Here is a 14,140-nt window from a genome sequence, read left to right as displayed (position 1 = left end):
ATATGCAAAGCCTGCTGGGTAATATGCGTCTGCTCCTATTCTCCTATCAAGTTTTCCAGTTCTAGCTTAGCAAAACAGCGAAGAGGATTCCTACCTGCAGATAAGCCTATCAAAATGCCTCATAAACCTTACAAACACTAAAAGTGCATCTCCACGAAATAACAGACAACGGAGCAGAACAGAAGGGTACACAAGTTTCTACCTAGGGAGCTCTAATTCTACGGGCTTGCTGATTCTTTTGTCAATCAAGGCTCGTTGGATGGCTGTCAAATCCGTGAGTACATACACTAGCCATATTTCACCTGCGCTTCTGATGCGTTTACACTTATGCCACCGCACCCTTTGTCACAGCCATTGTTTTACATATATAGCAAACCGATACTGCTAAACGGCACACGCTCATCAGACTGTACAAATTCACACAAGGATAGCCATAATCCACAACCGTTTCTTACAGGGTCACTTTGCATTTCTCGCTCTCATAATAAAACGCTTTGCAAAAAGAAATGATATCTCATAAAAAACACGTTTTCAACGTACAAAAATGCCAAGTTACTCACACATACAAGACATACACCGTCTATAACTCATTCATTCAGACTGCCAAAATCCAGGCCTGCCATTAAAAGTATTGATATCAAAATGACGCCCAAGTTACGGTACTACAAACAATATAGGCTATCTTGCCTCGCCGAAATTAAATAAAATGTATTCCAAAGCAATGCTACCCAATATTTCCTCAGTTCTTTCAAGTCACTTGTATGTGTGAGTAACTTGGCATTTTTGTACGTTGAACACGTGTTTTTTATGAGATGGGAATTATACCATACCGATTTTATGGTCTATTATTAACAAAAGTTCAAAACATATTAGGCCTATTAGTCTGTACTTTTATTTTGGTAAGAATAGTGCGCTAATGCAATTCGGCAGCCGGAAACCGGAAGTCTACCTAGTTCATATAACTGTATAATAACAGAACGTCTGTGCTCAAAACTCTTTTTGACTTAACGGAGCTGATAAGTGATTATCACAGTATTAGACTAGAACATGCGCAAAATTTTGCGCAGAGTTGGTTCTCAAATCCTCCATATTTGTCCCTGCAGCGCATCGTTCGGCTTGTAGTACAAACCGACGATTTCTTGAAAGGATTGTTGATTTATAGAAGAACACCATTTCCCGTCGTCCCTCGCAAGTCAATTGGCATTCAATCAAGAAAATGGCGGCGGTGGCCGGGTTGGGCCCTTTATTGTACTCTCGGAGGGAAGAAAAAACGTTTTGAGTGTATGATAATAGCTGTCTAAATTTTTAATTACATTTAGCGCATTTTTTAATTAGTAACGCTGGGGCTTGAATATTTAATCTTCAACAGTTTCGTCTAATAAAGAATTGTAAGTATGATGACATCTTGGTAGTTAGCTAGCTCAATAGCTAGTAATGAGACAGTAGTCAGCTAGCTAATTTAGCTAACCACTGTAGGCAGCTTACGAGCTAGCTAACGTTAGCTTCCGATCAAGCTAGCCCCAATATCATAGTAGTAGGCGTAGCTAGCTACCTGACTGACGCTTCATGGAAATTTGTCTTTGACGAGCCCATGTATTACGGTGAAACATAGCTTACAGTCTAACCAGCGAACTAGTTAGCTGTATGATTAGCTGCCCTGCAAAGTAATTCGTGCGTGTTGAGTTAACTTAGCTAGCTAGCTGACTTACGTATACATTCTCTAAATTGCCAGGTCTTTCACGTTAGCTATTTTAGCTAATTCATTATATTTAACCAACTAGTCTAAATATGTTTTCAGGGTAACCATTCACTCGTTAAATAGCTAGCTGGTTATATAGGATAGCTTCAAATTGACAGTCGGTTGCTTGACTGCTGCTGGTAATTGTAACGTTACAGCCTGACTGACACGGAGTGACAGGCAATTTGAAATTCAGTCACCCATCTAGTTTCTTTGGTTCTTGGCTAGTAAACATTTGCTACATATTATTCACAACCGATGACGATATACGTAGACAAAGGGCTTTGTGACCGTCCTGATGTTTGACCCATACGCAGACAGACCTGTACGTCATCGAAGGTAGATAGAGATTGTTCATAGTGTAATTCTGTAATGTTTGTATTTTGTGTCTAGATGGAAGAAGAGGAAGGATTCGAAAATGTTCCATCCGATGGCCCCAAATCATTGGTTTGTGTGAAGAAGTTTCTTTGTTATATGGTTGTGCCCGTGTTTCAGTTGTGTTTTCGAGTTATATATTATATGTCCTATTTTGGATTGGGGGGGAGGGGAGGGGAAAGAAAAGCTAGAAAAAAATTGTTATTCGTAAGCAAGGCTGAATTCAATTCGGTTTGGAATGCTTGTCATTGTGCGCTTTGACTCTGTGCTGTGTGAAGGTGTGGGGTTTTACCTGCCTGTAACTTGTTCTGGTCCATCTGTTTAGCAAGAAAAGTGCCACAAAGAAAGAGAAGGGGTGGAGGAAGAGAGGAGGGCTGGGATGAGGTGTAACCAAGACCAGAGGGAAACCTCGGATGACCAGCCCAGTGAACTGGTAAGACCTATGATAAGACAGACTATTTCATTGTCTTTGGTATTATCCCCTTGTTCCATGTGAATCAAACTGCTCTGTAGTCTGCATCTTCCCGTTCTTTGCAGTGATAACGTCCTGGGTTTGTGATTAATAAACTGATCAACAAATTAATTGCTAATATTTTGAAAACTAAGTGTTGCATTTTTTGAGACCAAAAATGATACTGTTTGTTTTTGCGGTGGGACATGTTACAATTTTCTCTAAATGATTACAAACTCATTTGTCCTTACAATTTACTTGATTACTCTTTTTCATAGTTTTTTTTTGTGCGTAAAAGTTGTTTTGCAGCAGCTGTCCCGCCTAATGGTGTCACAGCGTAGGTTAGCCAGTATGACAATGCTCTTTGATAAGATAAAAGGCTCTTGGAGGTAGGGGGGGTGGGGTAGTTGGTAGGAGCGATTGTGCAATCTGGGTGGGGGGGGGGGAGGCTCGCAACATGTGGGCTTTGACCGTTAGTATATGCTTTGATCCATTAGTATGGCAGTTATTTTTGAAAGATACAAAAGCAAAAAAGGAAAAAAAAAGATTTCCAATTTCCCCTTTACATTTTCTTCTAAACATTTAAGAATCTTTGCTCAAGTAAATGGTCACCCCAGTTTTTAACTTCAATACTCATAGCATTCAGCTGAACATTGTGCTTGTGGCTACCAGTGTTGTTTTCTAATTTGCCCTCTCTATTGTTTTGTGTTCATTTGAGTTCCATGTCATTTAGCGTAATTTCTTGGTTCTTACTTTCCTTGTCTCAGGATGCTGCTGCTCTTGCTGTCTCAGATTCCCTCCTCCCCCTTGTTTCACTGCACTGTTCCCCCCATCAGCCCTCTGACAGGTGAGAGGGCAGGAGGGACAACCTAGGGGCCCATTTTGAATTGGGGGATTGTGGTGTGTGTGTGTGTTTGGGGCTATTAATGATATTGACTTCATTCAGAACACCAACAGCGTAGACAACAGTTGGAAAGCCAGATACTGTGGTCAGTAGCATCACAGTATGATATATCATTGGAACTAAAGTAATTGATATTGAATCAATCTACAATTGTTTGATTTCTCCATTGAATGACATGTAATTTCAAAATTGTTGTTACATTTACCCCTTTTCTCTCCTTCAACTGTGGTCTCAGTATTGATTTTGATTTGGAGCTCACTGCAGAAGTAAGAGTGGAAGATGGGTCATCCCTCGCTTTCTTGTCCTCTATCTCCCATAGGTTCCATAGTCGAAAGTCAGGTACTTCGTTCTATTACTCTCACCCTGTCCCCCTCTGTATTCTTATTGTTAGAGGAAGGAACTTTCATTCATTAATGTATGTGGTGAGATAAAAAGTGCTCTCATCCAGTCAAAACACCATTTCTCTCTGTTTTCCCAGGCACCCTCTTGGATCATCTGCCCTTACAGTTGAAACATCAGTCTTTAACATGGATATCCAAACCGGAAGAGCAGTTTTTGAACAATTTCCAGTGTCCAATTTTTCTACCAACGCAACCCCAAGTCATTATTGTGACCCCTGAATCTATGAAAAATAAGGTTAATGGTTCCCTATTAGGTGCAATGCAGGCACCCAAAAGCCCCCTGCCTTCCTGCCCCTCTACACCATCCTCCCCTTCATCGGCTCCTTCGTCCCCTTCATCTTCCCCCTCGTCCTCATCTTCTTCTCCTGTTGCCGCAGCAACCAGTTTCCATGACCGCGGTCATGGTTGTGTTGCGGGGGTCTCCCAGTCCGAGGGGGGTACAGTTTCCTCCACCTCCATCTCACTGCCCCTTCCTACTCGGTCACTTCCTCTGTCCTCCACTCCCTCTGTTCACCGCTGTTCCACACCTTCCCATCCTGGCTCTGGGGAGGATCAAGAGAATGTGGAGATCTATGACCCTTTCCACCCGACAGAAGGAGAAGGGGAGCGAGAGGGAGGAGCAGCCAAAGAAGAAGAAGATGAGGAGGAGGGAGACAAATATGACCCCTTCGATCCCACTGGCTCGCCTGCCTCAGAGAGAGAAAAGGAGAGAAGAGTGGAGTGCATTCTTAGTGTGGAGAGCGAGAGGGGAGAGACTATGGGAGTGACAGGGGAACAAAAAGAGGGGAGTGACAACGATGAGAAAGAAATGACTCCTTCATACTTTATAGCCCCTCCTTCAGCATCCCCCATCTCCACTGATTTCCCTTCACACCATCCCAGACGCAGGGAAGAGAGAGGCAGGGATGAGCGGGAGCAAGAGAAGGCAGTCAGGGGCAAAGGACCTAGAGATCGAGTAAAAGACAAGGGAAAAGGAGGACGAGAAAGGAAGGAGACTAACTCTGACAACTCTGAAATCGAGGAAGGGGAAATAGTGGCAGCAGGTGAAAGGGACAGAAAGAAAAAGAGAGACCGAGACGGGGAGAGGGGGCATTTCCCTGACAGCTCCTTTCTTCCCTCTTGTCCCAAGCCTGAGAGAATCCTTCGAGTTCTGGAGGGAGATGATTTTGTGTCTGTGAGAGCAGAGGGTGACTGGATGGTGGAGAGGGATGGAGGCACCACAACAAGTGTGGGTGACCTGAGGAGAAAGCTGGTCAGCAGACGGAAAGAGAGGTACCGATCATGTCCCTCCTCGGCTTCACTGTCCCCTCCCCCTCCTCTCCCCCTGGCGACACCCCCTCCGTCTCGCCCCACTCCAACAGAGAAGGCAAAGAGCCGAAAGTCATCAAAGAGCTCCAAGGAAAGGGAGAGACGTAAGCGGAAGCAGGAGGGGGAAATCGTGGGGAAAAGGCGGAGGAAGAAAGCGAAGGAAGGAGGCAGCCAGGAAAGAAAGGAGGGGAATAAGGACAGTGAGCGGCAAGGTAGGGACAAGAAAAGAAAAGAGGGCGCTAGTTGGAGTAGTCGAAGTGGCAGCAGCAAGAGGAAGAAGAGACGGACTACGCCGGAGCTTCCCTCTCATTCCCGCTCTCACACCTCTCTCCACCAGCACCACAGCCAGCGCTCCTGGTCCAGCACTGCTGAAGATCGGCACAAGGACAGGGAGAGAGACAGGGACAGAGACAGACACAGGGACAGGGAGAGAGACCGGGAGAGAGAGAGGGAAAGAGACAGGGAAAGAGAACACGAGAGGGACAGAGACAGGGACAGGAACAGAAATGGGAGGCGGGATGACAAGGAAAGAAGGAGGGAAAGAGACCACAGTAGCCAGAGGAGAAAGCGGGAGAGGGGAGAGGGAGATGAGGAGCTGGGGGATGAGGAGAGAGGAACGGGGTGCAGGCAGAGGGCGAGCCGAGAGCAGAGAGAACAGGATCGTGAGAGGGAAAGGAGGAGGAGAGATGGGCGACCTGTGGTCCCCCCGTCCATCCAAGATCTCAATGGTTCAGACTTGTTCGCTATCAAACGCACCATTACGGTCACTACCACTACCACCACCACCACTTTACCTGGGTCACCCCAGCTGCCACAGACAGCCTCCGGTACTCCCCCTCCATCCTCTAACAAGCAACACAAAAAGAAACACAAACGAAAAAGACGGCTGGAGGAAGAGGATTATGCGGATGATGAGGAGGGGCTGAGCCGGTCCAGAGACTCCTCTCTCACCCCACTGAGGTACCGCCTTGATTACGATTCGGACCACTTCTCTGACACACTCGGAGTAGACATGCTGTCTCTAGACGGGGAGGCCTTGGATTCGGACTACTCCCTGGAGGGCTCTCCTCTTCTTCCTCTTCCTCCCTTAACCCCAACTTTGAGCACTAAGACCAAGCCTAAGCTGAAATGTGGGACCCACAGCAAAAAGAAATCTCGAACAGGCAAGAAAACCACCGCCACGGACTCGTCGCTCAGACAGAAAGCCAGCAAGAGCCCTCCCTCTCTCTCCCCCACCTCCACTCCCTCAGTCCCTACTCCCACTCTTCCCATGCCTACAGTGGCCAAACGGGCACGGAAAACGGGAAAGGAGAAGGAGAAAGTTGGGAAAAAGGAGGGCGGACGGTCAGGCAAGTCCAAAAAGTTGAGCAGCGGCTCGACCAAGAAAGGGAAGCTGCAATCCAAGGTGTCGGTGCTGGTGCGGGAGGGGGTGAGCAGTACCACTGGTGGGAGCGGGTCAGGGAAGTTGGGAGGCATTGCAAGCACTAAAGATCTGGCAGGCCCAGGCGGGGCCAGCACTGGGACTGTAGTGGGTGGGTCTATAGCGGTGGTCTTCCGAAGGGACAATGAAAGCAGGTCCCCTTTCCTTAAACCCAGCTCTGAACCAATCTCGCTTTCTAGGGGGAGTAAAGAGTTTGGCAAAGGCCGGAAGACTAGCACCCTCGTCCATCCTTCATCTTCCTCTTCGCATGTTTCAGTTCTCAAATCGAAAAAAGCCAAGCCCAGTTCCACTACCTCTGCCTCCTCCTCTGCTGCTTCTTCCCCTTCTTCCTTCTCCTTGACTAAATGTAGGCGAAAGCTAGGGAAGAAGCAAAAAGAGAGGGAGAAGGGAAGAGTGGGTGTTCAAGGTGATGGGGCAAATACAACCTCCTGTGTGGAAGGTGGTAGTTGGCCCTTGTCAGTATCAGACATTCAGTCTGGGAGCACAGGCAGTGCTAAACCCTCTAGCCCCCCTCCGGGGCCTCCTGTCCCAACTCCCTCCTCCTCCTCCTCCTCATCCTCCTCTACAAGTGTCCCCCCACCCTTGTCTCCTCCTTGTACGCCCCCTGTTGGTATTCACCCCTCGCGTGACACCAGGGAATCCACACCAGACTCTCAGACTGTCGACAGCAGTTGCAAGACCCCTGAGCCTAACTTCCTTTCTGAAGACGGCCCTACACAGTCCCAGACCACCCCGCTCACATCCCCTTCCAATGTTCCCTCCAGCCCCCTGCCCCATCAGGCTGCCCCGGGGGGCGTGTCTGGCATCTCTCAGTCTACTCCAGACCTCAACAACCCTATGGATGATCAGAAAACTCCCACTTCCCCACCATGTTCCTCCTCCTCCAACTCTCTCTCAGTTGCTCCATCTTCTGTAGAGCCCAACTCTTCTGTTTCCTCTTCTTCTGCCAACAAACCCCCACCGCCTCCCCCACCACCTCCTGCTGCCCAGCCCCTGCCCTGGAGCTTGCAGACAGGAGTAGACTGCACCGCTGGAGGTGTATTAGCCTGTGAGTATCTCCGTGTGTTTTCAGTTCCTTTGTCCCCATTTAGTCTCTTAACACCAAATTCATGTTTATATATTCATATTAATTTATTGGCCTTTCATTAATGTTGCTGGAGCATTGAGACTGTAAAAAACTAAATTTGACATAACTAAGTCATTTCAGTTTCAGTTTCCAGAATAAAATCTAGCCATTTCAATAGCAGAACTCTGTTCTGAAGTAGTGTTAGCTACAGGAGACTACTTGGCGGCTGTAAGAAAAAGGCATTCCTAAATTTAAAGTCACTTGCATTCTGATAAAAATACTTTTTTCCATTATATGCCAACTCACAATAACAACACAATAAATGTTTGTCGTTCAGCATTTTATCATGACACTTGTAACAGAAGTAGGATGAAATAAGCAAACAAATAATGTTTTGCCGTTCTGATCAAAACAAATTTTTGCCACTCAGGCCAATAATAAAAAACCCTAGGAGTGATTTCTATTTCATTTGCACATTTTACGCTAGTTACAGTGGTGTAGGCAGAGCAAAACTTTTGAGTCGACCTGTGAAAAAATGAGTAGGCTGACTAGGTAGGTTTTTTTTAAGAATAAATTTTCCACACCCTGCTTTAGCGCTCCTTAGAGCTATCCTGTGACACCACTGTATTCCTAATGGCGACGCAGTCATCATTCTAACTATTCCCACTCCATAACCTTAATGGTTGGTACATAAAATGTAGACAGACATTAGTTAGAGGAAGCCGCTTCATGTGCAGCTCAACAGGCGGATTTAAGGGTGACTGATCCACCAGTAGGGGGTGTAGACACTGTTATCATAGCGTGCTGCAAGCCTCCATCCCTGGGCAATGCTAGCACTACTTGCCCTGGTGGGCTGCCGACCTCAGTCAGTACTGGCACTAGTACCGGCATGTATTTGATACCAGACCATGGGGCCCATCCATTGACTACAGGCTACTGCCTTAACAGGATGAGCCACCCAGTAGCCCCCCTAGTGTGGACTACTTTAAGGCTGCATGTTGTCCCAATATTGGTTGCACTATTTAAGCACTCTTCTGACTCTTCCAGTGACAGCTCTCCTGTTTAAAATGGAGGAAGCAAACCTGGCCAATCGAGCCAAAGCCCAGGAGTTCATTCAGGCCACCAGCCAGGTCAGACTCATCACAGGATTTATCTTCCTTGCTTTACTTTTTAAATACTCAGTGATAAATGTACCAATATACTAACCATTTCTTTGTATTTCTTTGCTCCCTCATATCCTCATATTCTCTGTCTCAGATTCTCTCCCACGCGAACCAGAGCCAATCGCAGCAGCTGCCCCTGCCACCGTCGTCTTCATCCTCATCCTCACAACCTCCACCGCCTTCATCTCTTGCCACACCCCCTGGCTCGACCCCTGCCCAGTTCATCCTCCATAGCTCTCTTCCTTTGGTTGGCTGCACCAAGACTCCGCCATCCCACCTGCATCCCAGCCTGTCATTGGCTGGTGGATGCACACAGACCCCGCCCCATCCCATGCTTGGGGTGTCTTCAGGGGCAGTTGGGGCGTCAAGTGAAACGGGTTGGGACAGTGAGAGCAAAGATCCTGAAAAAGTAAGACATTTTTTTGGTGCAGTTTCATGGTCTCACCATGTATACTCTGCTCTACGTTTCTCCGAAATTGATGACATGCCTGTTGCTGTGTGTAATGCTCTGAAATTGCCTCTCCGTCTCCGTTTTCATCAATCAGTTTTTTCTTATCCAGTGTATGTGTGAATGTGTTGAGATTGCAGTGCATCTGAATGTGTGTGTTATTAACCCTCTTTTTCTCCTCAGTATATGAAGAAGCTCCACACTCAGGAGAGAGCTGTGGAGGAGGTGAAGCTGGCCATCAAGCCTTATTACCAACGGAAGGACATCACCAAGGAGGAATACAAGGACATTCTGCGAAAGGCTGTGCACAAGGTCAGGACCTCTATTCATCAATGCGGTTTAATCCCTGTTTAAACCTGGTCGCATGTGTATTTAATGAATGTTTATGAAAAAGCAGCATTACTCATGAGGTAAATAGGAGGTAAATTGTCCTAACAATGGTCTGTTTCGGATGAATAGAGGAAAGAACCACCTTATGATTTTCTTTTTTTCTGCAAAAATGGCTTATTATTGTGTGTTTAGTATGGTTAAGTTCCCACGGCTTAAAATATATTTTGCAACAACAAGGTTGCTTTTTCCTCTTACCACAGAAGAAACCAGCATTATAATCGCTAGTTGTGTGCTTTATGGCAAAAATGGGGTCATCGCAAAAGGTGAATGCTCTGACAGAGTGTGTGATGTCGTTCCTGTGCAGTATTTATTTTCATACGTGTTGCACATGGTGCGTTAGCGGTCCTGCTGTGAGTGTGCAGTGCCCGATGAGCTTCACCTGAATGTGATGGATGCATCCATAGGGCGTGTCTGAATGAGCCTGTCCCTTCTCTCCACCCATCCCCCATCCCTCAGATCTGTCACAGCCGCACTGGGGAGATCAACCCCGTCAAGGTCAGCAACCTGGTCAAGCTCTATGTCCAGAGATACAAGTACTTCCGGAAGCACGGACGGAAAATGGACGAGGAAGAGAGGGAGGGGGCTGGCGGAGGTGTGACCAGTGAGCCAGGGGCACTTCATTCTTCAATGTGATCGATCCCCCCCCCCCCCTTCACCAGAGCACCCACTTGTAATGATGCAAGAGACTGTGAAGCAGAAATCTGATTTGTTCAGAGACTAGACTGGCAATCACCTTCATCCAGTCCTTTTTCCATTCCTTACACCCTGTAAGCACACTGATGGTGGATCCCCTTTTCTTTGTCTTTGTGTTGCTGTACAGATATATTGATAGCAATTCAAAATATACACACGGTACCATGATATATTGTAGAGATAAAACCATGAATACAAAATGCAGTCTCACGGACACTGTATATACTGTAAGTACACCATGAATGCACAGACCCTGCCCTCTCTCTATTCTCTGTCTCTCATGCACCCAGGTTGTGCATAGGAAGTATCATCTGCTGCGTGTTGGTTGGTACAAATATATGGAACTCACATTCATGAGTGTGTCTTAATTAGCTTAAGTGGAATGTGTTACCACAAGTAGTCACTGCTGTTTTTGGGTCTGTGATTTATTGATGGCGCACAGTGGAGGGAATTTGACCCATTGGTGGGCAGATGAGTGAATGTGTCAGAAGGATCTCCATAGGGACTCAGTGGAGTGCACATCCAAAGTAACGGCAGGAGTACCGCAACCTCTGGCTTCAGTTTGCCATGAGATACAAATTCCCAAGCATATGAAGCATCTTTTTTTATCTGTTACTTATGCTATTAGTTTAAAAATCCTGTTCTGTGCTACACCTAGGCGAAACTGCAGTTTGCTGTGTTTGAATAGAGTCCTGGATGTTTCATATGCAGTGTTTGCACATGTGATTACCCCTTTATGTGCCCCTGTCAGTGCTGGAGGGAAGCTTGTGAGCATATGAGCGTTACGTCGTAGGTGAATGACCCAGTTTCCTGACAGGATATTCACACTTGTACCTACTGCCCGAAGTAAAACAAAAAGCCCACTCGCAACCTGGTACGAACTGACCACGAATAACAGGATGTTTGCATCATTACAGACAGGGCAAAGCAACACACAGATACACACAGGATAGAGAACAGGTACTGATGGAGGAAAACAGCAAAGTAAATTAAGCAGGTACAACAATACGTACTAAATGTCAAAAATGCCACAGACATTATCCACACAATCACCTATTGATTCATAATTCTTAACTTTTAGGGAAAAACAGCTTCTTATGATGAGCTTATCCCCCAAATGTATTACGGAATTTAATAAACTCTTGTAACTGTTCATGATTGCTTTAGGTCCTATAACTTGATGTAGCAATGTTATCTTTAATTTCGAGTTACTGGGTGATGTGTCCTAGGGCATTGAGATAACAATTGAGACAAAAACACCTTTTCAAAAGGATGGTGTATGTTGTAATGTCAGCCATTGAGTTTGAATAGAAACGGTCAAGATTGAGCCATTTGTTACTGTGGCCCCATTACCTTAACGGTAAGGTGGTTACTGATTACTGATTCATCATGTAGCTACAAAACAAACTTTAGCCATTGAAATTTTTGGCATTTATATATGCACGTGTGTATGACTCAAAATGTGTACGATGACTCAAATTGTTATTGTGTCTGAAAAACAACTCCAGATGTTTCTTGCCGGAAAAGTACACAATGGGCCCAAGGAGGAAACGGCGAGAGAGAGGAGAGGGACATCGTGAGAAGAGAAATGGAACAATAATTTTCTTTTGAGTATAACCAAGGTTGGCAGGGAGGGATTTAAATACCACATGATGATTTCCTGGACCGACCTGGATTTGCGTCTTAGCATTTGTAGCACTGGAAATATGGTTATCCTTCTTATCTGTTAAAGGAAATGGTAAAAAAAAAAAAAAAAAAACATTCAGGACTGTGAGTAACTATAAACTCATGCACAGTAGTCATCATAGTAGTACTATATGATATAAATTTGGAGGGAAATGCGTAAGATACAGTCAAAACATGATGCAGAGTGAGGGGGAAACGACAGGAAAACCCGAAAGGTAAAGGCAGTAAGAGGGATGGAGTTATTTTCAGACGTGGTTTCCTGCAGGTGATGGAAATGAAACAATCTTCCCTGAAACAATCACTCCAGGAAAGACTGAGGGAGGTGGAGAATGGTGGAGGGGGTGTGGGAAGTAGAGTGTCAGTCCTGATTAAACTCAAATAACGAAAACAATGAAACTGGTTTAACAACACAGTCTAATTGTAGAGCTTAATATTTGGTGTAGTGGAGGATCGGATACTTAGTTGAGAAGGCGATCCTATATATGTTATAATCACACTTATTAATTGATGTGTCACAGCAGAAGGCGGAGGGAAAGGTTGAGTGACCCAAGACGCCTCCCACTTTCCCTCCCTCCTCTTATAAAAGGACTGAGAGCGACTGAGTAATGCTAGAGACTCAGAGAAAGTAACTGAGAAAACTTCAACCTGAACTTGAGGATTAAATCAATAAATCAAGAATACATATTAATTTAGGTAAGTCTTCGCTTATTATATATACGGCAAATGCCAATCTTATATGACACTTTACATTTAATGTGCGTATAAATATTGCCTGTCGTATGTTTATTTAAATCATTTACAATATTTTCATACATATGTACATTATTTGTATCGCTGTTGGTTCAAAATATATAAATCATTGTGACCACAAATATAACACATTTGCCTCTGCATCTGCTCCTTGCTTCCCCAGGTTGCACCAGAGTAGAGCTGAGCAGCATGAAATTTTTCCACCAGCTGATCCTGCTGCTGGTGACCCTGTCTGGAACTAAAGCTACACCTCTTAGACCTAAGCTACACAGGTGAGCCACACAAACATGCCTTGTGTCTCACGTACATACCTCTCTACAGATGAGCCATCGGCCCTTAGTGATTTGTGCTGGAATTTATACATTTCTGTTGTTGAATCTGACAATGTCATTATGATATGAGTATGAGTTGGCAAAGTACCCTCAACAATGTGGGGGGCCTACTCGATTTCAGTTCAGTCAATTCTGGAAATCAAATGGAATTCAATTAATTAGTAGAAATAAATCTTCATAGATTATTTTGACCACTTTTAAATTAGTGATTGAACTAACTGTGTAAACAAGTTTTAAAACCATTAGGTACAAGCAATGAGGACAATGTTTTAAAACCAATATTAGTAGTAGTAAAAATCTAATTTACACTGTTTCTGTTAGACCACTCCAGCCAATTACCTCTACTTTGGAGAGGGGTGTCCCGAGTTTAAAGGTTGAAAATCTGGAGGCTCCGCAGCCAGAACATATTCTGGGCCTAATGGTGCTGCACAACTCTCTGGGACAAACGGACAGGTACTGAGATTCTCTCTATCAATATGTAGATATAAACTGTATTATTTTCAATGTAAATTTACAAAAGAAAAATCTTTGTCCATCTCCAAATTAATTTTACAGGAGACAAAAGCAGCATATCTTGTGTCTTTGGTTATATGAATATCTGTAGTGTTTAACGTGGGATTTATTCAATATTTTCACTAATATCTTACAATGAAATGTTTCTTTCTAACAGCACAGAGCCCAGAGTCCGCCCCCGGCGCGCTCCATCACGTGGCTGTCAGCTTGGCACCTGCCAACTTCACAACCTGGCCAACACGTTGTATCGTATCGGCCAGACCAATGGAAAGGACGAGTCCAAAAAGGCAAATGACCCACAGGGCTATGGGAGATAGGAGAGGAAGTGAGGGTCAAATGACAATAAGTAGGCCTATAACTGTGATTGAGGAAGTGAAGACAAGCAGCACAGTTTAACAGGTGTGGTGAAGAACATTTTATTATACAACATGCTCTGACTCATCATCTGCACATCACTGTGCTGAGTGGAGACAGAGGAGCA

At 45.1% G+C, this 14,140-nt stretch overlaps 2 protein-coding genes across 2 annotated transcripts; both read left to right on the top strand.

Moving 5' to 3' along the window:
* Window positions 1–1,004: 1,004 nt before the first annotated feature.
* Window positions 1,005–10,732, top strand: LOC135247992 (splicing factor, arginine/serine-rich 19-like). Its single transcript, XM_064322036.1, has 10 exons — window positions 1,005–1,388; window positions 2,132–2,185; window positions 2,439–2,546; window positions 3,332–3,411; window positions 3,704–3,807; window positions 3,947–7,666; window positions 8,732–8,814; window positions 8,942–9,256; window positions 9,479–9,607; window positions 10,142–10,732. The coding sequence occupies exons 2-10, from the start codon at window positions 2,132–2,134 to the stop codon at window positions 10,316–10,318; spliced, it is 4,770 nt and encodes a 1,589-aa protein (XP_064178106.1). The 5' UTR covers window positions 1,005–1,388; the 3' UTR covers window positions 10,319–10,732.
* A 955-nt stretch (window positions 10,733–11,687) lies between these two features.
* On the top strand, window positions 11,688–14,019 carry LOC135247993 (protein ADM2-like). The gene is made up of 4 exons (XM_064322037.1): window positions 11,688–12,757; window positions 12,978–13,086; window positions 13,468–13,599; window positions 13,817–14,019. The coding sequence occupies exons 2-4, from the start codon at window positions 13,004–13,006 to the stop codon at window positions 13,974–13,976; spliced, it is 375 nt and encodes a 124-aa protein (XP_064178107.1). The 5' UTR covers window positions 11,688–12,757; window positions 12,978–13,003; the 3' UTR covers window positions 13,977–14,019.
* The last annotated feature ends 121 nt before the right edge of the window (window positions 14,020–14,140 follow it).

This window comes from Anguilla rostrata, chromosome 2 (genome assembly GCF_018555375.3).
Source record: "Anguilla rostrata isolate EN2019 chromosome 2, ASM1855537v3, whole genome shotgun sequence".
Classification (NCBI taxonomy): Eukaryota; Metazoa; Chordata; class Actinopteri; order Anguilliformes; family Anguillidae; genus Anguilla; species Anguilla rostrata.
The sequence above is the reverse complement of the archived record's forward strand: the minus strand, read 5'-3'. Positions and strand labels throughout refer to the sequence as shown.

Excerpts from the sequence above, each read along its gene's own strand:
- LOC135247992 (XM_064322036.1), top strand. The coding sequence starts at position 2,132 with ATGGAAGAAGAGGAAGGATTCGAAAATGTTCCATCCGATGGCCCCAAA. Across the intron at positions 2,186-2,438 it reads CCGATGGCCCCAAATCATTG|CAAGAAAAGTGCCACAAAGA; the intron begins GTTTGTGTGAAG and ends CCATCTGTTTAG. Across the intron at positions 3,412-3,703 it reads CCCCATCAGCCCTCTGACAG|TATTGATTTTGATTTGGAGC; the intron begins GTGAGAGGGCAG and ends CTGTGGTCTCAG.
- LOC135247993 (XM_064322037.1), top strand. The coding sequence starts at position 13,004 with ATGAAATTTTTCCACCAGCTGATCCTGCTGCTGGTGACCCTGTCTGGA. Across the intron at positions 13,087-13,467 it reads CTTAGACCTAAGCTACACAG|ACCACTCCAGCCAATTACCT; the intron begins GTGAGCCACACA and ends TGTTTCTGTTAG. Across the intron at positions 13,600-13,816 it reads TCTCTGGGACAAACGGACAG|CACAGAGCCCAGAGTCCGCC; the intron begins GTACTGAGATTC and ends TCTTTCTAACAG.